The sequence below is a fragment of the Rhinolophus hipposideros genome (assembly GCF_964194185.1).
Source record: "Rhinolophus hipposideros genome assembly, chromosome: 3".
Taxonomy (NCBI): Eukaryota; Metazoa; Chordata; class Mammalia; order Chiroptera; family Rhinolophidae; genus Rhinolophus; species Rhinolophus hipposideros.
In genome coordinates, this window is record NC_138049.1 from 100,301,742 (window position 1) to 100,328,897 (window position 27,156).

At 38.5% G+C, this 27,156-nt stretch overlaps 1 protein-coding gene across 1 annotated transcript in view; it reads right to left on the reverse strand.

Annotated features, from left to right (window-relative positions):
* DNAH8 (dynein axonemal heavy chain 8) overlaps positions 1-27,156 on the reverse strand; it is a gene marked incomplete at both ends in the record, with an annotated part of 336,864 nt that overhangs the window by 247,457 nt on the left and 62,251 nt on the right. The window contains 8 exons of the mRNA XM_081042394.1: positions 825-1,020; positions 1,989-2,064; positions 7,332-7,438; positions 9,322-9,437; positions 10,850-10,985; positions 23,106-23,225; positions 24,019-24,135; positions 24,539-24,619. Coding sequence (XP_080898520.1) covers positions 825-1,020; positions 1,989-2,064; positions 7,332-7,438; positions 9,322-9,437; positions 10,850-10,985; positions 23,106-23,225; positions 24,019-24,135; positions 24,539-24,619 — 949 coding nt within the window. The remainder of the gene's footprint in view (positions 1-824; positions 1,021-1,988; positions 2,065-7,331; positions 7,439-9,321; positions 9,438-10,849; positions 10,986-23,105; positions 23,226-24,018; positions 24,136-24,538; positions 24,620-27,156) is intronic.

Consider the following 27,156-nt stretch of genomic DNA (forward strand, 5'->3'; position numbering starts at 1 on the left):
CACCAAGGTGGGCACATGCATGGATTTTACCAGACCAAGGCAATTTGGCCCTTTAGAGACGGTTCAACATAGAAAAAATGATGCGCTGCAGGTGAGGAGTGTTTCTCACAAGGATAATGGCAGCTGTCTCCCCAGCCCTTGCCTCAAACCGCACAACTCAGTATTTCCCCATTTGTCTCTGGTGTCTCTTGAATTGCTGCCCCTCCACTGGCGACCAGGTGAGTGCTTGCAAGTGAGTAAATCTGTGTGCGGGCCCTTTAAGAGGGCATCTGGGTTTACCAGCCACCTTCTGTCTCGCCAGGACAGGCAGACAATTCTCGCTGATTTTCACTGCCAGATTTGGGAATTCCTCTTCCTGGTTCAGGCCCCCTGGGCTGGGAAGCCTGGTGTGGGGCTGGACTCTTCCTTCTTCCAGGGAGACCTGTGCCACTGAAGTGTCCCTCCCGGTATTCAACCACTATCTGTGGATTTGGGGTCAGCACGTTTTGCGTCTCCACTCCTTGTACCAGTTTCAATGCAGCCTCTTCTTTGTATACTTAGTTACAGAGGTTCTATTCAGTTCGTTTTCAGATGATTCTTGAGGTTGATTCTTCTAGAATTTGTTTATAATTTTGGTGTGATCCTGGGATGCAGTAGGCATAGTGTTTACCTAAATCACCATCTTGGCACCATTTGAACACCAGTTTTCTTAATGCAAAATTTAACAAACATAAAAAAATACTTTCAAAAATTATATGCCGTTATACCCAGAAAAACATCAAAAAGAGCACTTACAAATTGTTATAATTCTAAGATTCTATTGATCTGAGATTTAACATTCTTACTTTCTTCCTTCTTAAACTGTTTTCCTGTGTTTGAAAGGGCCAGGTCAGCAGTTGTACGGGATAGACTTGTAACAACAGTCTTGATGGGACGGGTCTGCTGTTGCCCCCAGTGAGCCACTCCTCTGCTGACCTCCAGGGTTAACTGGACCATACGGTTAATGGCTTGCTGAATGTCATCTAAACTAGGAACCATTACCTGTGGAAAGAAAGAACAAGTTCCTGTTACAGCTGGCAAATACAATGTATCCCTCTGAGTCTCACCATCCCCTTTCCCCGCTGAGTGGGGAAAGCCTCAGCCGGCCAAGGAAAAGGTTGTATTTGAGGAGAGGGATGTGAGTGGAGTGGAAATTGCATGCAGACTTTCTCTATCCTGAAGTTTTTCTATTCTATCAATTCCTGAAGAAAACAAGGTCAAACATAGTATTTGTCATCCTTTCCATGTGATAGTTAGCAGCTAGATGCAGCCCAAAATTGTGGACTATATGATGGAGGTCCATGAAGCAAAATAACTGAAGAAGCTATACTGCCAAGATTCTGACCTCAATTCTTTGAAATGTGCCAAATAAGCAAACAAGGTGTCCTCTGGGAGGCCAGACCATGTATATGTGGTGTTAGGTAAGTCACAGATTGCCCCTTCCTGGTCTATCCGTTGGCCCCTCAAAGAATGCACTTCAAGTCATCCTGTGTGCCCCAGGATTCCAGATGCCACTGAGCAGCTGGCATGGTGGTAGAGACAAGTTCCATGAGAAAGTACAAGCAATCCATGATGCTCAGGGCATAGTCTCTCTCTTTCTTTCCATTCTGCCATTGTTAGTGGGTTGCCTCACAGTCATGTGTTTGAGGTAGGGATTTGGACTTCTGAGATGGTCTTATTTACGTAATTGAATGTTTGAAGCAAGAAAAAGCAATATTTTTGGAATAATTGCTAATTGATGGCTGACGAAATCCTAACCTGTTACACCAACCTCAGTGTACCATAAGCTATGCAGAGCTTTTTATAATTGATATAAGTAACATTTTGATTTTTGTTAAATACTGAGGTGAAGTCAAAAAATACATAGGACTGAGAGGTTACCATAAATGCAAGTTCAGTACTAATGCTACATTTCTCAAATACAGTCCCAAAATATCATTGCATTAACTTGACTATTCAATAATACTTACCACATTAGGAATTGCAAGATGTACTTCAGTTTTTATAAAGGAAATGACGTCTTCTGACCGCTTTCGTCCATATAGGCTGTAATAAGATAGACATTTAGCTGATAAACCTTAACCTATGGTTTCATAAATCTCTTGCTATGCCATAACACTCAATCCTAAAAATAAAGACCATTTTCAAAATACTGAATTACATGAAGAAAACGTTATTTATAATGGAAACATAAATTTCAGAGACCTAAGAAAACAGCAATTTAATATTCTTAGAAGTAAAATATGAGTCTTATATACATTTTCTAGTATGTTAATGTTGTCCTCTCAGTAATAAACATTTAATAATGTTTACTAAAAGCACTCCTTTTTCCCAGCTCTGTAACAGATGCTGCACGAGATCATCAACAAAAAGCACATACTTTCATGTACTTTTTTATATATGCTCTTTTGAAAGATTAAACGGGGGTTGTTGGTCAAAGCCTTCCCAAAACTGCCTTTTTAAACAATCTCACTCATGCTCAGATAAAAGTAAAGACATATAGACACACGCGTGCAAGCAATGAAGGACACATATCAAAGCTGCAAATTAGTTTGCTTATCTCCCTCTGCCTTGACCTCTGGCCCCATCCCAGATAAAATTATCATAAATGTAAACTTTCCATAGCCAGAAAAGCTGTCATTACTGAAAACTACACTACCATTTACAAACACAAACAGAGGAAATGGGGAGAGGCGAGATCGCAAGAAACCTAAAGCCTCCGCAGTTCAAAGTGGAGACCCAACTTTAACACTCAGGACCAGTGGTTCCCAGATAAACATATTATTACAAGTAACTCTTTGAACTAAAAGTATGTAAACAAAGGAAAAAACCTTTCTAATTCACAGTCTCGCTGTGACAGTCAAGCTGCAGCAGTGAAACAAGTATAGGCTATTAAAAAAAGGCACAATCTGAGAACGAGTTTTGTAAAGTATGAACAAACAGCCAAAATAAAACAGGAAGTGAACAGTACACTAGATTATTCAGTAAGTTATTTGACAAAGGAGGATTAGCTTAAGGAACTCTCCAAAAGTTCAGAAGCAAAATACAAAGAGAAATTACTTAAAGAAATGGTAAGAGAAAGGATAAAGATAAGAAATGTTTGCCAGTCATTTTTCCAAATACTGTCCATGAATCAACACATTTCAAGCTCACACTAACTCTGTGAAGCAGATCCTGTGATTACTTTCATTGGGTAAATGAGGAAACCAAGGCAGGGAGAGGTTAAGTAACCTACAGAGGGTCACTCAGCTCAGAGAGGCTTTATTATCTAGATCCAGCATGTAAATCCAACATATGAAAATTAAAGCACAGCCCTAATCTTAAGAATAGATTGGTTTTATCATCTTGTAAAGTTTCTCTGTGTGCCCAACAGATTAATGGAAGAAAATGGCCTACATCTAAACATATAATTTGTGAATTGCCAGAATAAGATGGGAAATCCTGCAAGCATCAAACAACAAGTTATTATTTAGAAAAGAAAATCGAATTAGCAGAACTCTCATCTGAAATGTAAACAAAAGAAGGCAATGAAACAGTATTTGTACAGTGTGAAAGAAAGAGATGATGATTCAAACTGACCAAACTAGCATTCATGTATCAGGGGAAGAGAAAGACATTTGGGACAGGGAGGATTCTGAAGTATTATACTCATGCATACCTCTTCAAAAATTACTTAAGTACTGCAGGACTTGTAATCAATGTGGCATAGCAAGTTTAGACTTCAAAAATGCCTCTTTGGGCCAAATACATCAAATCATGAATAGAATATAAAGGATGTGAGAATGCGCAAATACAAGATAAACATCAATCAGAAATGGATCAGACACACACAAACAGCTTGGCCAGGGTCTGGTCAGAAAACAGGCAGTGACAGAGGGAGGTTGGCTCTTGTGGTCCATAGAGTACTGAAAGCATTCCGTGTGAGATGGGACCTCAGCCAAGCTAGCTAACTGAAGCCAAAAACAAAAGTGAAGTTCCCCCCGGCCCCCCGCACTTGTAAAGAGAGGCAAAATAACAACAAAATTAAGTCTGTCAACCCGTTGCCTAAGCTAGAGCTTTTCCAGAAGTTGTGAGCCTGGGGTTACAGAAGCAAATCCACAGCATCCCTAGTAAGCGACTAAGCAGAGCCATCTGTGTGCTCACCAGCGGAACCTGCCATATCCCAGGATCTCTTCAGGCGGCAGTAAACGTGAACCAATGAAACATGGTTCTGTATTCAAGATTCCAAAGGTCATGTGAAGTCAAAAGTGAAACTCCTAGTTAGGGAGAGAGGGAAGGAGAAAGAGAAACACACAAAAACAAAATGTCCTGCTCAAAGAGGGCCTTCAAAGTAAAATCCCAATGAGTACAACTATGGTTAGCAGTAAGAAAGAGAACTGAAAAAATAAAAAATTGAAACAGAACCTCACTCCAGATAGAATTCAATGTATAGAAGTATGAAAAATTCTAAAACAGGTATATTGAGAATGTTCAGAAAGATAAATAATAATAAAGAATAGCTCAACTAAAAAGGTAGAAATGATACAGTATCTGGAGGATAAGAAAAAATATTAACTGAAATATTTAAGATACAATAGATGAGATAATCTTTAGACTAGATACAGAGATGCTTACCCATAACGTAGCCCAGAAATGCAAAAAGACAAAATATATGACAGGGAGTTAGGAGTTAGGGAGGAGAAGCCTCAACTTTTGAGATGACCGCACGTCCAGGCTGCCCAGGACAGTTCCGCGTTCAGTCTGTCCTGACACTCATCTGAATAGTGCCTCTCCACTCAAAAGAGTGTCCTAGTTGGGCCAATAAATTATATGGTTAATCCGTCCCACATTCAACTACTAGGAATTCCATAAGAACAGAATGAAGGGAATGCCCCAGAAGCAACAACTGAAGAGGAAATTGCTGAGGATTTTCCAGGATTAGGAAACACTATAGACCCTCAGATAGAAAGTCACTCTACAAACAAAGCAGAATTAAATAATAACAACTACACACAGCAAAAGAAAACTGCAAAACATCAAGGATAAAAAACAATCCATAATCAATCCCAAGGGATTGGGATCCCCTTTTTCCCAATATATGGTGCTGGAAGGAGAACTGACTCTGGGTGGTGAACACAGAATGCAATATATAGATGATGTTTTATAGAATTGTGCACTTGAAACCTATGCAATTATACTAACCATTGTCACTGCAATAAATTTAATAAACAAAAATATTTTATAAAGGAAAAAAAACAATCTTCAGTTAGACTTATTACAGACTTCTCATCAACCATAGACAGTATTTTTTAAAGCTGGAGCTAAATATGTGTATTCTAAATTTGAGGGTAATTACCTAAAGAACTGAAACATAGGAAAGACAATAAAAAGGGAAAATTATCCATCACGAAGATAACAGAGATAATGAAATGAACCAATGAAAAAGGATAGTAAGAAGAAAACACAAAATAAAATGTCATAAAGTAAATGTAACTTTATCAAAAAGTCACAGTAAATGAAAACAGACTGAGCTCTATTTAAAAAGGCAGAGATAATTAAATTGAATATAAATAATTGGGTATACGATGCTTTTAAGAGATAAAACAAAAACTGCACAGTAAGATTTAAATGAAGGGATGAAAAAAAGTGTACAAAAAAAGCTGAGGAAGTAAAATAGATGATAGACTAAAAAAGAATAGAAGGAATCAGGACTAATATGGATAGAGAGATTCACCAAATAAAAATAAAAGGAACAGCGCTCTAAGCAGACCTAACTACTAAGACCCTGTATGTACCCACAACATAGCCTTAAAATACATTTAAAAAAAAAACTGACCAAAATAGAAGGAAAATTTGACAAGTTTACAATCACAAGGGAGATTTTAACAGTGTAATTAAATTAAAATTCAGCAATGAATAGCCAAGGAATAAATGTAACAAAAATGTGCAAGACTTTTATACAGAGAATTATAGAACTTAATAGAAATATTAAAGAAGACCAAAAAAATCCAAGACTCTAGTAATCCATAATTCCTGATGGAAGACTCAGTACTGGAAGGATGCTAATTCTCTCCAAATTTATCTATAGATTCAATATAATTTAAATAATCCTCCCAAAAGAAAAATTAATTTTCAAAAACCTTTGCTTGGTAATTAACCATATAGAAAAAATATATTGGTTTCCTGCCTCTCACTAAATACAAAAATCAATACCACATGGATTAAATCACTAAATGTAAAAGATAAAACGTTTAGAAGATACTATGAAGTAGGGAAAGATTGCTTTTAAAAAACATAAAAATCACAAATTACTAAGAAAAAGAATGATAAAAAATGTTTTAAAGAGTAGATATTTGCTATATTATCATCAACAAAGTAACACAGTGAGAACATCTATGAATAAATCCAATCCAATCGAAAAACAGACAGGAAAAGAAGAGGGTGGGGGGAGAGAGAGAGAGAAAGAGGAAAAAGAAGGAGGAGGAGGAGGAGGGAGGGGAGAAAAGAGGAGGGGAGGAAAAGAGAGGAGAGGAAAGGACAATACACATTTTAAGGAAGAGAAAGAAGCACAAATGGCTCCTAAAAATAAAATATGTTCAACCTCATCAGTAACCAGTAACTTAAATCTCAATGAGATGCCACTGCACACACCCCAAGGATGGGAAAATTTTTTGAATTGAACAATGCCAACTGTGTGCAAAGAAGGAGACTCTCGTGCTAGGCCTTGCCTGGTAAGGCATACATATACCCCAGGGCCCAGCCATTCCGCTCTTAGCAGGTGGAGCAAGAAACAGGTATAAGAATGGTCATAGAGGCTCTATTCACAATAGCCCAACTGGAAACAACCGAAATGATCATCACCAGTAGAAGACATAAACAGATTATGTGTGCTCCAACTATATAGATGTGAAAACAAATTATATCAACATAGATGAATCTCAAAAGCATAATAGTGAACACAGTCCAAAACAGGTAAAATTAAATGAGATACTGATGAGGGATACAAATATGTGTTAAACCGTCAGGAAAACCTAGACAATGACGAACATCAAGTTCAGGGTAGTAGTTGCCTTTGGGTGCAGAGAAAAGACCAGCAAGGGGGATGGTCACGTTCAGTGTTCTTTATCTTGGCGTGGCTGCTAGGAACTTGGTTGTTCATTTGCTCACTCACTACTCTTGTAGTATTTATTACCCTGTTTTCATACAGCCTTTTCTTCAATGCTATATTTTAAATTTCATAATTTTTTAAAATTAATACATTTATAGAGGTGCTATTATAATATTAGCATGTGATGATAGCATCACCAGATATATTTAGCATATTTTCAACTTGCCTTGCAACAAATATTCTTTTTTTCATTGTGTCCAGAGATAACCGTGTAGCTTTTTGAAGACTGTCTAGTAATTGATGAGAGAAGAAAGCATAGACCTCTTTACATTCCTGTAATAAGAAATCATATTAGAACTGGGACAAAAAATAAAAACTCTAACACTCCCCAAAGAATACAATATTTGAAGAGTCATGTAAAAGATGAAAAATGAACTACACAATTTCATTTATATTGTAGAAATAAGTTCAATCCGAAATTACTTGTTTATTTTTCAAAACAATATGTGAAAAGTTTGCTTTCATGAACACCCTAGCAAACCATAAGGACCTACTGAAAAGCCAAAATTCAAAAACAGTTTATTCAAAGTAAGAGCAGTTTGCTCAGTATTCACTAATTCACTCAACAAAACTGAAGCACTTATTAAGTGGGATGCACTTCTCAAGGCTTAGGGGTGCAGGCATAAGACGATATTTAGTCCCATCCACAAAATGCTCAGCTTGGTAGATAAATGTATTTTAAAATGTAAAATACCAAACTATACGGGATGAAACTTCCACCGTCTGTGGACCATGGTTTGCCCCTCTCTCCAAGCCCCTCTTCCCCTGCAGAGAAGTAGCAAGTTTACTGGCGAGAGTGCAGGACAAGTATGGAGCATGGGCAGGGGTCAGGGCACCACGTCTGGCTTGCACAGTGAGTCACACATCCAGGGCCGTTCTCTGCCCATACTATTCCTTTCCACTCTGCACCCTGCCCTTCTGAGACCAGCAAGGTGATTTGGGTCAGAAGGGAGGTCATCAGATATGAGCAAAGGAGCCTAGTAGGTCAGGGACGGTGGATGATCAGGCTAAAGCACCGGGGTGAACTAATCAAAATTTCTGTTAGATAGACCTTTCTGAAAGCAATGTGGATTTGAGAGACAGAAGCTATTTAGGAGGTGACGGCACTGAGGCAGCTCCAAGTGACTCCCCCAATCCAAGAGGCTCTGAGGGCAATCCAAGACTGAGGGCACTCAGTCTTGCTCTAAGGACTCCTGCCAGTGTCAAAGGCAGTGCAACGGAGGAGAAGGACTGCTAAACTGGGAGTACACTTCTCTCCAGCTGACTGCTGCACACTGATAATGTGCTGCCTGATACATGGTACTGAGAAGAAATCTACGGCTAGACTCAGCAGAAAAGTGTGTCCCAATCCATTGGTGTTCTTATCCTTGAGCAAGAAGGTGAAACTGGAACAAAACTGTGCCGTTTATTTCCAAAACTGTATGTATTAGAGTGTGTGTTAAAAAAGAAACAGTGTAAAAGAAGTAAAATAGAGAAAGAATGATAAGAAGATGACTATCATGAATTTAAAAAAAAACTGACAGGAGCAGGAGAAAGCAAGAATTAGTACAAATGTGGGAGTGGCATTCAGGGTTGATGCAAAACCAGAAGGGTGAGGCCTAAGGAGGAGCAGGAAACCCTGTGCCTCCTTCTCAACCTTCATTCTGAACACATCTGAACGCAATGTGAAAATCTGCCTACCCAGGGTCTCTCGTGGGGAGAGTCCACAGGCTATCCATGGCGCTAGTTAAAAATGCAGACCCCTGAGCCCCAAGTTCATCAAAATCTGGGCTTGCAATATGGTAACTCTATTAAACACAATAACTGAGAAAAATGTTCTCCACTCTGAGTCAAACAGATTGGCAGTACAATCCCAGAAGTACTATATAACAAAGCATGGTCAATCACAACAGCGGAAGAGAACTATATAAACACAGTGGACAGATCACATTAAAAGTTGATGATGTCAGGGAAAACTGTAAGGAATGCTACCCTGCCAGATTCTACAGTGCAGAACTGAAAATTATATTTTCTGAATTCTGTTATAATTCCAAATTAGTTACAAATCCCCACAGGCTGGTTGCAGAATTGTCTGAATAAAGCACCATTTGGGATTTTCTACAATCCTATGAGTCATAATTCTGTGAAATTCAATGAGGTTGTTTCACAGTAAATACCTTTTTAAATTCATCTTCTTTATCATTAACAGCAATCGCAGTCACAATATTAGTCTCTTCATCATGGCTTTCACCTTCTTCTGCTTCACTTCCAAAAGCAACATGTTTCCTCAGTTCTATAGATAAATAAATATATACATATATAAATATATACATATATATATATATATATATGACATTTAATCTTGAACGTTTGGCTTATTCTATACGGCCAAACCTTCTTAGAAAACCCCTTCTTAAAAAGTATATTTTTTAAAATTGAAGGTTATTGGGGCGACAATGGTTAGTAAAGTTACATAGGTTTCAAGGGTACAATTCTGTAATACATCATCTATATATATCACATTGTGTGTTCACCACCCAGAGTCAGTTCTCCTTCCATCACCATATATTTGATCCCATTTATCCTCATCTACCAACCCCCTCCTTAAAAAGTTTTTAATTTAAATTTTTACAACTTATTCCTGGAGAACGATTTTTTGTTAAATTTAATTTATTGGGGTGAAGGACACTGGTTGTTCCCATGTCATGGCCACCGTAAATAAAGCTGCAATGAACATCTAAGCACATACATCTTTATGGATAAATGTTTTCAGATTTTTTGGTGGTGAACACTCAATGTGATATACAGATGATGTATTGCAGAATTGTACACCTTAAATCAATGTAACTTTGCTAACAATTGTCACCCCAACAAACTTTAATTAAAAAATTTATTGGGGTGACATTGATTAGTAAAATTATATAGATTTCAAGTGTACATTTCTATAATACATCATCTGTATATTGCATTGTGTGCTCACCACCCAGTCATTCTTGAATTCAACTTAAATCACCCATCTCAACAGATTGTCATTCTACTAAGAAATATACTCTTTATACTCTCTTAGTATCTAGAATTAGGATACATTTGAGGAGGGTTTTACGTATCCTCTTTCTAACATATGTTTACTTTTTGAGTTTTCTAACTTAATGAGCTGATATTTTTGTGTTTTTGACCCTTCTGAAGAAAACTAATTAAAATAAATGGAAAAACTCTAAGGAAAGAAGACATGCTATGAATGCTTCTTTAAGCTCAGAGTGTCTCATCCTCAGCACCACTGACATTCTTGGTTGTTGGGGGCTGTCCTGAGCATTTAGGATATTCAGCAGCATCCCTGTTATCTGCCCACTAGATGACAGTAACACCTCATCGTGCCATGTGACAACTGAAAATGTCTCCAGACATTTTAGAATGCTGTGCAAAGAGACAGAGAGAGAAAAAGAGAGAGAACATGGCAGACCACAGAGTTCCATTCATGGAAAGGTTGGTCCGTGGTTGGCATCTGGAAACCTGGATTTCAGAAGGGTTCCCACCATTCTCTAACTGATAAAAAGGTCTCACTGTGCCTAAACAGTTTATGCAAATGATGGGCTTTATGCTTTCTTTCTGGGAGTCTGGAATTTTGGGACCTTCTAAGCAGAAGGTGCCTACTTGAGGACATACCTGTAACTCTTGTGATACAAACATTATAGCTAGTGAAATTACCTGGTATATGTTTTGCTGCTTTCTCACTGTACTTAACTTCATAAATAGTCTCAAATATTGATATGAGTTCTTTGACAGCTTCTTCCACATGCTTACTTTTGTGGTTTAGAACATCAGCCCATTCTTTTGTGTATGTCTATTAAGTAAAGAAATTACTATTAATTTCCAGATACTTAAAAAATACTGTGAAAATGATGAAGATGACTTTAATTTATAAGACTGTAATTAACACCACTTGAAAATAACTAGAGATCATTGCCAATAGCATAATGTTTCAGATCCCAAACTGTCAATGGCTAAAGGCACAGCTGCTAAGGCCTATGCAAAGAGGAGAAAGAAAAAACTTCAGTCTTTGACCTTCATCAGACTCAACCAGACATGGACATCTACATTTACATGTATACGATCAAAAGAAAGAAGGCTGAAGGAGCAGAGATATGGTGTCAGAAGTTGAAACTGAGAAGTGGTTTTAAAAAGGACAGAGTGCTGCTTTGAGATGCAAATGAGATGAGGTTTCTTAAGTGAGCATCAATTGTGCCAGGCATCAATTTAAGAGCTTCATGTGTATTAACTCATTTAGTTAAATGACAACCTCTTGGGATTGATAATGTTATTGTCCCCGTTTCACAGATCAGAAAACTGAGGCTCAGAAAGAATAAGAAATTTGTCCATGGTCACACAGTGAGTGGTAAAGATAGAGGTTTGAAACCAGCTTTGACTGACTCTAAAATAATGTTCTTTGCTTTTCTGAACTTTTTTGGTAGTCAGCAAAAACTTCACAAAGAAGTTGAGAACTAGTTAAATTCAGAAAAGAAAACAGGCTTATAGAATTGAATAGGTCTTTTGACATGTCACAACATCCATACATGTAGGAAAGAGAAAAGTAAATGGGAGCAGCCAGCTTGGGACTTCCAAACCACTTCTGTGAAGGAACTCAAGCCTGTCCAGCAAACCTCTCTCCAGGCAAGCCTTGGGAGGTCCTATATGCCCCATGTACTGCCCTCATGTGTTTCTTTCTTGGCGACTGGATTGAGGGAGAGGTACTTCTAAGTTTGTCATTCCCATTTATACCACCTCATCTGTATCTGAACCCATCCACATCTTGTTCCAGTATCAGGGAAAATGGGTTCCTCGGCCCGTTGGAAGACATTCTCTGATCTTCCTCACTCCCTCCACCTCTTCTGACTTTTCTCCATCATTCATTTCTAATTTACTTAACACAGTGTTAAACTTGCAATGATAATGGTGGCTGAGAGCCACTTCAATCTAGCAGGAAAAAAGAGTGTTAAGAAAGTGGACACTTCCCGGGGATCCTGGCAGATTGAACACATGTTGTGAACACTCCACACCAACCCTGCTTGCTTTGTAATCCCTTAAGAAAAAATCCAGACATTAAATATGACAGACTGAACATACATGTTTATCTTGGCACTCCCTTGGTATTTCCAAAAACCTCACAAAACTAACATAATATTTTAAAAAGAATATGCCCACAAGAATAAATGAAGGGATATCACATAAATTCTTCTCTATGATTCCAATACTATACAAAAATAGTTAATGGTATTCGACAACTGAATATCTGCTTGCAAAAGAATGAAACTGAATCTTTTCCTTACATCATACACATAAACTAACTCAAAATAAATCATAGACCTAAGTGTAAGAGCTAAAACTATTAAACTCTTTCAAAAACATAGGCATAGATCCTCATAATCTTAGATTAGGCAAAGTTTTCCTAGCTATGACACCAAAAACAGCAACAAAAGAAAAAGAAGATAAATTGGACATCGTGAAAATGAAAAACTTTTGGGCTTCAAAAGACATCATTATGAAAGTGAAAAGACAACCCCCAGAATGCGTGAAAAAAATTGCAAATCACATAGTTGATAAGGGACTAATACCTACAACATATAAACAACTACAACTCAAAACAAGGACTAATAACACAACTTTAAAGTGAGCAAAGGATCTTTATAGATGTTTCTGAAGAAAGGTATACAAAAGGTTAATAAGCACATGAAAAAATGTTCAACATCACTAGCCATTAGGGAAATACAAATTAAAACCTCAGTGAGATACCACTTCACACCCACCAGGATGGCTGCAACAAAAAAGACAAATAATAAGTGTTGACAAAGATGTGGAGAAATTGGAACCCTCGTACACGGCTGGTGGGAATGCAAAATAATGCAGCTGCTTTGGAAAACAGTCCAACAGCTCTTCAAAAGGTTAAACATGGAGTTAACCTAGCAATTCCACTCCTAAGTATATATCCATGAGGAATGAAAACATGTCCTCACAAAACCTGTACATTTATGTTCACAGCAGCATTAGTTATAATGGCTAAAAAGTGGAAACAATCCAAATGCCCATCAACTGATGAATGAATAACTAAAATGGGGCATATCCATACAATGCATTATTATTCAGCAATAAAAAGAAATGAAGCACTGATACACAATATGAATAAACTTTGAAAATACAGGGCTAAGTGACAAAGCCAGTCAGAAAATACCACAATTGTTATTATTCCATTCGTGTGACATGTTCAGAATAGGCAAATCTGCAGAGACAGAAAATAGATTAATGGCTGTGTAGGGCTGGGAGGGTTGAGAGGAAATGGGGAATGACTGCTAATGAGTATGGGATTTCTTTGGGGTGATGAAATGTTCTAAAATTATGGTGATGGTTGCACAACTCTGTGAATATACTAAAACCACTAAATTGTACACTTTAAATGCATTAATCGTATGGTATGTGAATTGTATCTAAGTTTTTAAGAAATAATAATTAGTGCCAGAAATAATTTGAGCCAGGAATTGGGGAAAGAAAATGGAGATGGGAAATGAGAGACGGAAAAGTGAAGCTAGCATGTGTGAGAATTTGAAGAAGTTTGGTTGTGAATGAAAAGTGATGGAAGATGTAGAAAGGTTTTTGCTTGTTGGCAAGGAAAAAATGAGAACATATTAGACTGCTGGTGGGAAGGGTCCAGAGAAGATGAAAAAGGTAAAGATTTGGAAGAGAGGGGGCAAGATTGGTAAAGCATGGTTGTCAAGCAGTCAAGAAGGTCCAGGATCTATAGACCACTTGGGGGACCTAGATTTCTAAGAGGTGGGAACTTTCTCCATGAAACCAGATGGAAGGAAAAGATGGATGCAGAAGCAGTCAACAATGTACCAAGAGCTCTGATTGTGAAAATTATTTACATGACTTTAATTTAGAAAACAATAAATAATCCCTGAAGTCTGTCAAGGTCATTTTGTCAGACACTCCAGGTGCTGGTTATTCTCCCTTTGCCCCTTGCTACCCCATTCTCAGTTCTTCCATGCCCTGCTCTGTGCAGATGGTAGCTGGCTCCTGGGTCTCCCTTATTCTAAGATTTCCATTTGAGTTTGACCCAGTGGGAAGCACCATCAGAAGCTAGGAGAGCTGGAGGAGAGAGAGGGTGGAATATTTCCTTCCCACTCCCTCCTTGCTTGGAGGCTACATCTCTGCTACAAGCTGTCTGTTCACAAACTCAGCTCCTACAGGATGAGCCCTTCTACTTGGCTCCAGCTTTTATGGGGCTCTAAAAAGACGATTTCCTCCCCTGGGCTCTTCAACGCCAGCAGTGGTGATGACTTCTACCTGTGGGGCTCCTGAGGTGTGTCACCTGCTGCGATCTTCACTGATACTGTCCCATACACAATATCCCCAACTAAAGAACACCTGCAAAAAACCTTATGTTTGACCCTTGCTGAATCGGATCATCCTAAAAAAAAAATCCTGACAACTCACTGGGTTGCCATAAATGCCAGGGATAAGAAGCTTAGATGTACGCAACACCCCCACAGAGAAATTTCCTGTGTCAATTGGCAACCCAGTGGTCCAGCCATCTTCTTCTGTTCAACAAGTGGCAAAATAATGTCACTGCAAAAACTGCTTCTATACCATGTCACTACCAGCTGAGGCCACAGGCGGTAAAGCATTCTTTCCTGATAAGGACCCTATGTCTTCTTGGGAAGACTAGTCCTTGAAGATTACAATGCAGTGAAGAACAGACTGAAATACTGCGGGGCAGTCAGGGACGTCCTGGAAGACTAATTTTCTAGAAGTTTTTTTCTATTTTTTAAAATTGAAATATATTTCATAGACCACAAAATGTACCCTTATAAAGTGTACAAGTCACTGAATTGTAGTCTATTCACAGACTTGTGCAACCATCACTGCTATCTGATTCCAGAACATTCTCATCATCCCCCAAAGAATCCCCATTCCCATTAGTAATCACTCCCCATTTCCCCATCTCCATAGCCCTGGCAAACATTAATCTACTTTCTTTTTCTATGGAGCCATGTTGATTTTGTTGATATAATTTTTAATACCTTTAATATATTGACCAAGGTTCTCCTATCATAACTTGGGTCTTAACTATTTCTCTGACTGTCTATTCCGTTTGTATATCTATCAAGACACACATATGTCAGTCAGGGTCCAGGCAGGAAAACACATGCCACACCAGCTAATTTAACCAAAACAATGAGAGAATTTAATATAGAGTTGGTTAAACAACTGTTAAAGGACCACAGGGCAAAAGGGGACACAGGTCAGAGATAGTAACTGCAAAAGGCAGCTACCACCCCTGGGGCCTGTGGAAACAGACAGGAGGATGGAATTATTAGAACATGGAGCTGGGAATTGAGGGAGTTCCCTGGTTGGCACTGCTGCCCCAGGAGCTCAGAGAGCAACCTCCTGGGGCTGGTACATCTGTGAGCTGGTTCTGGAAAAGCGGAGAAAAAGCTGGGGCCTGGGACTCACTGCCGCTGCCAAGGTAAAGAGCTATTGCCCGTGTGACAGTGTCAGGACAGGAGGCAAAGCAGGAAAGAGCAAGCCCCTTCCTTGTCTTTCACCCTCCTTCTGGCATCACCACTGGGGAAGCCTAAAAGGGACCCAGCTTGCCAAGGACGAAGATAATTTGCAGAGTCCCAGCCCCAGCATCACACAGCAGAAGATCCAATTTGAAGTTGGTGGACAACAGCTTTTTACTAATTAACTTAATCTGTCCTAAAACCACAGTTAGAGGCTCCAAGTCAAGAAACACTTCCCTGACGGCAAACAGCTCAGGTTCCCAAACATGGTCTGAAACCACTGGGTGACCCAAACTAACCGGGTCCCCCCAAACTAACATTAACATGGCATGTTTCCAAAATGGATTTCTGCCCAGACTTTCCCTGTCGTTACAAATCCTATTCTGCCTTCACCACAGTAGCCCACCTGATGATAGGTTTGTGGGAAGACAGCCCACTATCACTGGCTCTTAGATCCTACACGTGACTGGGGCGTATCGACTGGCAAAGGCACACTTCACACTTCCACCCTCTGTATCCTGACTTACAGTTTTGAGACTTACAATTTATCTAATAACAGCTTCTTCTGTGTGACATCAATGTAACCACATTTACACTAGAGCGCCCTTAATCTATCAGTTTCCCTCATTTGAGTGATCTGTTTCTCTTTCTATGCATGTTAAAGTTCTTTGTGTGTTAAAAGTAAATTTTCTCTGGCAGTATGTAAATTTCCCCCACTGAGCAGTTGACAGTGTCAGAACAGTTTTAGGTACATACCAATAGAAGATGATTTTCATTGTAAATGAGACAAAAGGAAGGAAGTGGACATAGAAATTCCCCTACTCCTTTATGCCCTGTGTGTTTACAAGTAAGATCTGGTATGGAGTGCATATACTCAGATTCCAGGATGAGCAAGAAGAAAACCACAGGCAGGAAATTACCCCTTGCCCCAGGGCAAGAAACAGGAGGCTTCTTTGGAAATTTTCAATTGCTGAGAAAAGACCAATACAGCATTCCAAGGGCTCTCTGTCCTAGAATAACATGGAATCCAGGAAACAGAGCAGAGAGAGTCCCAAATCAACAATTTTGCAGCTGACCTGGAACGTAATTGACCCAGGATGAAAGAGGGATTCAGAGAACTCTGAAGGGAGGTCTCTTGAGGGGATCGGGTTGGGAGAGGGTGACACTCTGATGTAACAGTGTATTTGAAAGAAAATGTGAAAAAAAAGGCAATTAGAAACCCCAGGAAAAATAAAAAATTGTATAAGATATAGTATACGTATACTACATGGTTGTGCATTGGCTAATATTTACATAGGCATAATAATGTCTTGTTATTTCCAGTTAATATTTAACTAAAAATAATTTTATAACTATTTTGAGAAGATAAGGGAAGAATGATAGAGGATAGGGTCAAAGAGTTAAATGCTCATTTCTTAAAGTAGGAAGAAAACAATTTATAAATTTTCCAACTCAAAAAATAGTACCCCAAGTATATTAATTAGAGATGCAGAAATGATACAATAAGAAATAGCTAAAAGTTAAAAATGGGTGCCTTTCCTAACACCCAGTTGTGATCTCCAAATACAATTTGCCACTGCTACCAGTGAAAAGAATGGGCTCAATGGAGAAATGGATAGTCCCAGATCTGGGGCAGGAAATGTACAAGATGAGCTTAAGATATATAGTTCCAAAAAGCAAGGAAGCTTTCAAAGACGAATAGATTCTCATCAAAAACACAGAAGCCGGCCTTAAGGATGCCACTGGACAAAGTGGCAAAATGTAAACATCAAAAAGAACAGTGACTGCAATGAACTGAGTCCCTCAAATATATAATAATTCATAAATTCATAATATTTGAACACTTGAAAACTCAACGGTTATTTCAGAAGTTGCTAGTGAGCCAACCCATTCCTTTTGGCATAGGAACTTCCCTCCTCCTACTCATTCTAACGACTGCTGTGTAAAAGGGAAGTTGGAGCATTGAACTTGACTTTTATGTACAAATGCTATTTCAGAGTAACCAACCAGTTAATGAGGGAAATTTCTTCTTTATAAAAATATTTTATCCATAAATGCTAAAATTTTAAAAAAATCAACATTTTGCATCCTTCAATAAAATAACAGCTCTAGGTAACAGTAATCAAAGACTGCCAAAACCTTCAGTAAACATTTAGATGAAAAGTTGGTGGAAAACTTTACAATGATTGATAAAGCTGACTACACTTGAGCCCAATGATCAGTATTAATATCTCTAAAAGGGAAACTATGTGACATTATGTATCTCCTGATGTTACACAATAGGAAAAACATACTGTCACCTGTGAACTATTCTGTCAGAAAAAGAAATTGAACTTGAACTGAATAAGCTTTCAGATCTAATTAATTTACAAGTAATTCAATGAATAAAGGAATGTGTTTGGGTTTTTTTAAAAAAATTTTTATTAGTTACAGGTGTACAAAAACAACATAATGATTAGACATTTATACCCCTCACAAAGTGACAATCCCCCTCCCAGTCTACTACCCCTCTGACATTGTATACAAGGTCAGACAATTAAGTTGACAAACTTGTTACAATGATGTTGCTAACCTTTTTGACATCAGAGGGATTATTCATGATGAATTTGTACCAAATGGACAGTTAACCAGGTTTACTATTTGGAAGTGCTGAAAAGGCTGCGTGAAAAAGTTAGATGACCTGAGCTTTTCACCAACAATTCATGGCGCTTGCATCACAACAATGTACCAGCTCACACAGCACTGTCTGTGAGGGAGTTTTTAGCCAGTAAACAAATAACTGTATTGCAACACCCTCCCTACTCACCAGATCTGGCCCCCAATTCCTTCTTTCTTTACTCGAAGATAAAGGAAATACTGAAAGGAGGACATTTTGATGACATTCAGGACATTAAGGATGATACAATGACAGCTCTGCTGGCCATTCCAGAAAAAAAAGCTCCAAAATTGCTTTGAAGGGTGGACTAGGCGCTGGCATCAGTGCATAGCTTCCCAAGGGGAGTACTTTGAAGGTGACCATAGTGATATTCAGCAATGAGGTGTGTAGCACTTTTTCCAGGATGAGTTTGCGAACTTAATTGTCCGACCTCATATAGCTGTTACTATACCACTGACTATATTTCCTGTGCTATACTTTACATCCGGTGACCATATACATGTATTTAAGTAGAGATGACATTCTATATTATTCTACATCAGCTTCAGGTGTATAGCGCAGTGGTCAGGCATCTGTACAATCTATAAAGTGATCCCCCTGATAAGTCCAGCACCCATCTGGCACCCTACAGAATCTATACAACATTATTGATTATATTCCCCATACTGTATTTCACATCCCTGTGACTATTTTGTGATTACCAATCTATACTTTCTAATCCCTTCACCTTCTTTCCCACCCCTCAACTCCCCTCCATTTTAAATCACACTACTAGGATGCAATTATCAAAATCTAGAATATGGGAAATTCTACAGGACAAATGAAATAAAACAAAAAGTATTTTAAAAAAAAAGATGACAAAGAACTTGGTATACTTTTCTCCAAAGAAAATATACAAATGGCCAATAAGCACATGAGAAGACACTCAACATTCAGAAAATGCAAATCAAAACTACACTGAGACAGCACTTCACACACATTAGGATGGCTTTTATGAAAAGAAAAAAACAATTTAATGGAAAATAACGAGTGTTGGCAAGCATGTGGAGAAATTGAAACATTCTTGCATTGTCAGTGGGAATATAAAATGGTGAAGCCTCTATGGGAAAACGTTTGGCAGTTCCTCAAAAAGTTTAACATAAAACTACCATATGGTCCAGCAATTTCACTTCTAGGTATATACTCAAAAGCACTGAAAGTAGAGAGTCAAACAGATAATTATACACCAATGTTTATAGCTGCATTACTCACGATAGCTAAAAGGTGGAAACAACCCAGATGTCCATCAACAGATGAATGGATAAACAAAACATGGTCTATCCATACTATAGAACATTACTCAGTCATAAAAAGGAATGAAGTTCTGATCGTGCCACAATATAGAACAACTTTGAAAACATAATGCTAGGTGAAATAAGCCAGACACAAAAGGACCCTTAAGTGAGGTACACAGAGCAGGCCACTTCACAGAGACATAAAGTAGAATACAGGTATTACCAGGGGTGGGGAAAGGAGAGACTGGGGAGTCATTGTTTAATTGGTACAGAGTTTCAATTTGGGTTGATGAAAAAGTTCTGGATATTGATAATGGTGATGGTTACATAACGTTGTAAATGTACTTTCCCACTGAATTGTATACTTAGAAATGATTAAAATGGTAAATTTTATGTATATTTATTTTACCATGCTAAAAAGTTGCAAGACAAAAAGGTGGGTCAATGAAAAGAAACTTAAGAGACATATCAATCAAATGCAATGTGTGAACGAACCTGTTCGGCTCCTAATTCACACAGTCCAACTCTAAAAAGACAGTTTCTACAAAAGCTAAATATGAAAGCTAAATATATTCATTAACCAATGACCCAGCCATTCCACTTCTGGATATATACCCACCAAAATAAGTCCGTAAGTCCACCAAAAAAATGTGCAAGAATTCTCAGTGTACAATCAAAAGCCATAAACCATCCAAACACCCTCAACAGTACAATGGATAAATAAATTACAATAAATTCATACAATGGAATACTATTTAGCAATGAGAATGAAAGAACTATTGTTTCACACAACTACATAGATCAATCACACACATAACAATGAACAAAACAATCCAGACATTAAGAATATATGCTGCATGATTCCATGTATATGAAGTTCAAAATCAGGCAAAACTAATATACAGTGATGGAATCCAAAATAGTGATTACTCCAGGGGTTGTTTATTGCCTGGAATAGAGCATGCAGGACTCATTTGTGGTGAAGGAAATGTTCTATATATTGATGGTTATAATGATGGGTCATATGCAAACATTCACTGAATAGTGCATTTATGATTTGCACATTTTGCTGTATATACAATATATGTCAATAAAAATAAAAAAAAGATGTGGGCCTAAAACAAAAAGTAAGTTGAACCACAGCTTCTGTGGGGACCTGTTATTCCCCAACCAAACACCAAATAAGGGCTTGGATCCCTCACAAGTGTAGGAGGCTGGTACTGAGACCTATCCATCCCCTTTCCCCACATAACATCAGGCAAATCAATGGTTATGTTCTCAAGGAAAGGGTAAACCAATGGGAAAGTAAGCTATCTTGGCTGAGGCTCTGGGGAGGAGGGACAAATTCTCCCTCGGGAATTTATAACTACTAGTTTACCCTTACATAGATTTAGGACTTGAGCTTACACTACCTTGTCGTTTCAGCAAGTCTATGCTCTGGAAAACTAATATAAAGTTGCTCCAAGTTGGTAAAACTCCTAGGCACCACGCAGGAGCAAATAAAAAGGGGCAGGTTCTAACCCAATGTTCGTTACATTTGGACATGTGTTCATTAGCTCACAATCCATAATATTAAAAACACAAACAAGCCACCCTGAGCAAGAGTTGGTGGAAAGAACAAAGAGCAGAATCAGACCCTTCAATTTCTTCAGATAATGGAATTGTCATGAAATATATTTTAAATGTCTAAATACAAAATAGAATAAAAAATATGAGAAAGGAAACAGACTATGTAAAAAGACCAGACATATTTGTAAAAGAATAAAAAATAACTTCTAGAAACACATAAGTAAATTCGGGTAAACAGAAAACACAAAGAGAGTAGAGAATATCCAAAGTACATCCAAACATATTGATAGCTAGAATAAATGTAAATAAACTAAATTACCAGTTTTTTAAAAAATACAGAGAGTTTTCAGAGAAAATGAAAAACAAAATCCAGCTAAATATTATTTACAAGACAAAGCCTAAAATAGGAAAACCCAGAAAGGTTGAAAATAACAGAATAGAAAAAGGGATATCCGGAAAATAGTAATCTGAAAAAGCTGGTACAACTATATTCATATCAAACAGAACAGACTTCAAAGATAAAAACCTTAAAAATGGCAAAAGGAAAAAATAGCCAGGAATATACAATCATTTTAAATTTGCTCCAAAACCAGGATGTTAAAATGGAGCATTTAGTGTTGTCTCTGTTATTAATACAACCAAGGCCCCCAATGCTGAGAAGCTACACATTATAAAGAAGGAAGTTCTTAAAAGGTAGCAGGGGAGACAACCCTCAGCCTATTGCCCACATTGATCAAGAAGGGAAGATTGATCACCAGTAGAGATTTGGTAGACATAAATATAGGGAACTTCAAAAGAACTACTCAGAAAATTTGACACATGTCAAATTTTGTCATCTAGATTTGGGGATGGAGAGGGTGACCCGTGCCTAAGTAGTCCTAAGACAAGAAGGTGGCTGAGTACCCTAACTTCTAAAGACAAGAAGAGGTGTCCTGGGAAGAAGCTGCATTTACACAGAAAGAGGGGCAAAGGCACCTGTTTTTCATAGGCCACTTTGGGCCCCTTGCAATGGAGCCACCCTTGGTTGTCTTGAAAGGGACACTAGGTGACCTAAATGGGCGGTGTGGGTGTAGCTGAAGCATAAGGAAGGCAAGAAAGAAAAAGAGTTCAGTTCAAGACATAACGTGAGGGCTTTTGAGAGAGATTGTATCAACGTACCAGGCCTCAAAAATGATTAGACAGGGTTCCTGTCTTTATACTTTCGAACCAATGAAGGACAAATAGGCATTCAGATAATTTCAATAAAATGTGACACTGAGGAGACTAGGTTTTACGCCGGGGAGACTGGACATTGAAGGACTTAAGCTGGGGAGTTTCACAAACAGATTTGGTGGCGATGAAGAGGATGGATATGACAGAGCCAAATATGGAGCACAGAGACCAGTTATACCACAACATGGATTACGAATCTCAAACGGAGCCAAAAGGGCCTGACCTAAGAATGGAGTAGGTACCAAAAAGAAGAGGTAATTCAAGCAAAATCTGAGTAAGAAGCAAAACCTGGCAGAAGCCTTAAAGCTGACTGGATTCAGGAAATGGGAGTGAGGAAAGGACTCTAAATGACTCCCAGATTTCTGGGTGACTTAAAGAAAACACTTGTCATAGTTAAAAACGTGAGGACAGATGATATTGTCCTGGGAGTGTGCGCAAAGGAAGAGCAGGGAACCACTGAGCAGGAACTCCAGCATGAGACTGAGGACGTGAGTAAAATAATGTCTCGGTGTGGCCATCGGCTGGGGCTGCTGAAGCCTTATAAGTCTTTGAAGCTGAGGATATCAACAACAACAAAAAGCTCAGATATCTAAATGCTACTAACACAGATTTCTACTTTTAGATTGTAAATTTACTTTTTAGGTTTCTCAGCCAGTATTTCTACAATTAAAATATTATAATACATAAATGCATACCTCATTGAGTGCCAACATATCTTCTACTTTGGTAGCTCCACTTTCAGGCAGAGAAATTAATACAGTTTTGGCGATCTCCTTTAGAACTGTATCAATGTGTATTTCACACAAGTCATTGACCTACAAACAACAAAAGAAAACTCTTCTTTCATCCAGAACGTACTTGAATTATAAACTAATTTAAACAGCTCTTTCTGGAAACTTGCATCCAGAACCAAGCATAATTGGGTGGAAATTTTAGGAGTACACCTGCAAAGAAAGCTTGACGTGGAACTAAGTTTATTGAGCAGCAATGTGTGCCATCACATCATATGTGTTATCTCCTTTCATCTTAATTCCAGCCCATGAACCATCACTATCCCAGTTTTACAGCTAAAGAAACCAAGGCTCAGAGAAGTAAAGTAACCTAAGGAGGAACACGTAGCTAGTGAAGGGCAGAAAACCATACCTAGGTTTATCCGACTGCCAAGCCTCTGAGTTTTATCTGTTACACCATGCTGTCACCAAAGACAGAGTAGCAAGACATTCTATATAGCAAACATGTGAGAAATCAATAGACAGTTTCCAGTTAGATGTCTGGCTCATTGAATTAATATGAGATGCATTAATATAATAACCACTCCATTCTGCCTCTCTCAGTCTATAATTACCTATTTTCTAAACTACACTGTGGAGTTGAACCATCACTTAAACGTAGTAAAGGCAAGGTAACTCAGAGACAAGAAAAGGCAATCTAAATAAAAAGGGACCAAAGCCCTTAAAGAAACATAAAGCATTATTTTTTTTTAACTTAATGGATATCCTTTTAGTTAAAAGTCACACCCTTTAAAGGTCTTTCATAGATAATCAAACTATTATTCATAGCCTGAGTAAGAATGTATGTAGTTTATAAAAATTTATGTATCATACATACCTTCTTTAAAAGTTGATTGAACATATCCAAAACTGAGTCAACTTCTTGAAAAAAGCTTTCCAGTGTTAAAGAAGACCATGTTAATATTGTGAGCCCCTGTCTCAACACAGACTCCACCTGGAAAAAGAAAAATATATCAGTTTCCATTATAAACAGGATCAACTGCATTTATAAAAAAGACTTTATTACCTGGAAATATTATAGGTTATATATCCATAATTGTATTTCCTCTCCATTATACTTAGCAGAGGTGACTTTTTTTTTTTTTTAAACCTATGTTTGGCTACCCATGAAGCAATCATGGATTCCGCGAAAGTATTTATTATTTAGATTTAGTTGTTTTTCAAAGGCAGCAAAACTTAGGCAAGGAATCATTCCGTAGGAATAACAGAGCTATAAAGATGAACTAGAAAGATAGAGGGTCTAGGCAAGAATAGATGTTCTAACATCCATAATCTATAGAACTGTAATCTAATTTTAAACAACAAGGAAATCTATATAACCCTTCAGTATTACCAACCTTTTTCATTTTAGGGGTCATCAGATTGACAAACACGGAAGGCACCTCCTGATACAACTCATCACAGTACTGCAGAAGGCCCTGTTAAAAGTCAAAATGGCATGTTTTACAGCAACTTATTTTAAAGCAACAGTCGTATTTTGATTCCTACCCAGGTTTCATTATACCTGTTTTCCTCATAGTCCTGCCAAGATGGAGGGTACTCATTTAAATTTACACTAACAATGTACTTTTCCCTGACCTGTAAATTACCTGAACTCAATGGAGTTTTCTAGTTTTACACTTTTAATATTTATTAATTATCTTTCTAGACTTATGCTATTTTAAATAGTTTGGATAATTATTTTTTTGTGATGTCTGTCATACATTTTTCCCCTTTCTGTTCCTTGTTTTCTGACATATTAAAGCATACTTATCACCGAAGCCACACTCATTTTCTTGAATAAAAATCAATGTACACACAATCAAAATTAATAAGCTTTTCTGTTTTCTTTTAGATATCTTTTAGAGATGAACCATAATGATCAATTTTTGACCATTTTGTAATTTATTGCACTGTGACAGGAGATGTGGATTCAAGTTAATCCTTCCCCAAATTAATAATACTAAACTCTTTTGATGTTTACTTAATAGTTTCAAAGGCATTAATTAATTCCTTTCCTTCTTTTCTGTTACTTGTAGTTGAATTTTATGTATACTCGACACTTGGCAAAGAATTCTGACTTTCATAATATCATTCAATACTAAGTAAATCCTGTAAGATGCAATGCAAGCGACATTAACCTCAATTTATAACAGCACTTTGACACTCAATTCTCCAAAGCCACACCTAGCCAGTACAAAAACATAGGGCTTTTGATGCTGAAGCCAAAGTTGCCACAATATCAACATTAGCCAGAAGTCTAAATCTGATCTCTTATAATCTTTTCACCTTTGCTTTCCAACCCCAATCTTTCCTTTTGTTTGCACTTTAGTATTTTAATGTTCTTAAGAATCAACAATGGAACAGGATAGAGAAGCCAAAAAATAAATCCACGCATATGTAGACAATTAATTTACAAAGGATCAAGATAATACAAACAAGCCAAAAATATACAATGGGGAAAATAATAATCTCTTCAATAAATGGTGTTGGGGAAGATACAAAATGGCGGAGTAGATAAAACACCATGTCTGCTTCCTTCCGTGAACACATTAAAATTACAACCAAATTATAGAACAACCAACCTAGAGAACCATCTGAAGTCTGGCTGAACAGAAGTTTTATAACTAAGAATATAAAAATGAAGCCATGTCAAGACTGGTAGGAGGGGTGGAGATGTGAAACTGGCTGGCTCCAAACCTCAGTGTGGTAGTTGAGAAGTGAGAGGGATATCTCAGTTGCAGAGGTTCCCCCAAGAGGAGCAAGAGAATACAGCCCCACATTGCCTCCCCAGTCCAGAGTACTGGTCCCAAGAAGACAAGCCCCCATAGCATCTGGCTGGGAAAATGGGGGACTCTGACCATCCATGTGGGAGGAAGGCAGCAGGAAACCCAGGCGTCCTCTTAAAGGGCCTGTGCACAGACTCTCTCACTCCCAGGCACTCATCTTGGGCTCCACCAAAGGGGCGGTGACTCAGGGGCTGTCATGGACGTGTGGGGGACAAATTGGGTTATGTGGCTTCTGGACAGGTGCTGGGAGAGAGTAAGCATTTTCCCTGTGGGGGAGTCCTCCTCCTGTAGATGGGCACTGTCCTTTCTGTATTGAGCCCTCCCACTATGCTTACAGCCAAATCTGAATCTGATTGATCTGGTAAGCTCTGAGACTGCACCCTGCTGACTCACTGAGACCCTACCCCACCCAACTCCCAGAATGCTGGAGACACTTTTCTATGAGAGCAGACAGCCCCAACTGCATTGTACTCTTTCTTCGAAAACTATCAGAGTCCAACAGAACCAAGGCTGGCAGCAACTGGCCTCAGTGTGCTCTGAGAGTTTTACTGAGTAGCTTCAAGATCAGCACTCTCACCAAATCAGAACTTACATTAACCTAGTGACCATCACTCTTCCCAATCCAGTGGCTCCCTGAGACCCTGCCATACTACACAAGACTTTATCAATGCCTGAACCTTAAGGGAGGTGGCAGGTGGCAGCAAGTCTTTGGGTGTCCAGGTATTTGGAGGTCTTTGGGTGTCCTAGGTACCCTAGGCCTGGTAATGCTGGCAGTCATCCTCGGTTTGCAGTGTGGCCTCTCCCACATGCCTCCAGATATAGTACAGGCAGCAAATAACCTCAGGTCGCTTTGTAGCTCTTACCAGGTAGTCCCCAGCCAGTCACAGGCAGTGGGAGACCTGGGCCTACACCAGAGCCCCTCGCAAGAGGCCCCAGAACCAACGTACTTGGAGGCTGGCTTCAGACCACAGCAGAGCACTGTCCAATTATTTCCACAAGCAGCACACCCAAAGGGCGGTCTAACAGGCACCAGAATTCACTGGGGTGAATCCCATTTGCTGGGTTAAGCTACCCAAACAGCAGCCCGTAAGCTGTGGTTGTGGCCAAACCTAAGCAGCCTGAAGATCAACCCCACCTACCGACATGCCAATAGCAACCAAGATTCAACTATAATACCACCCCAACTC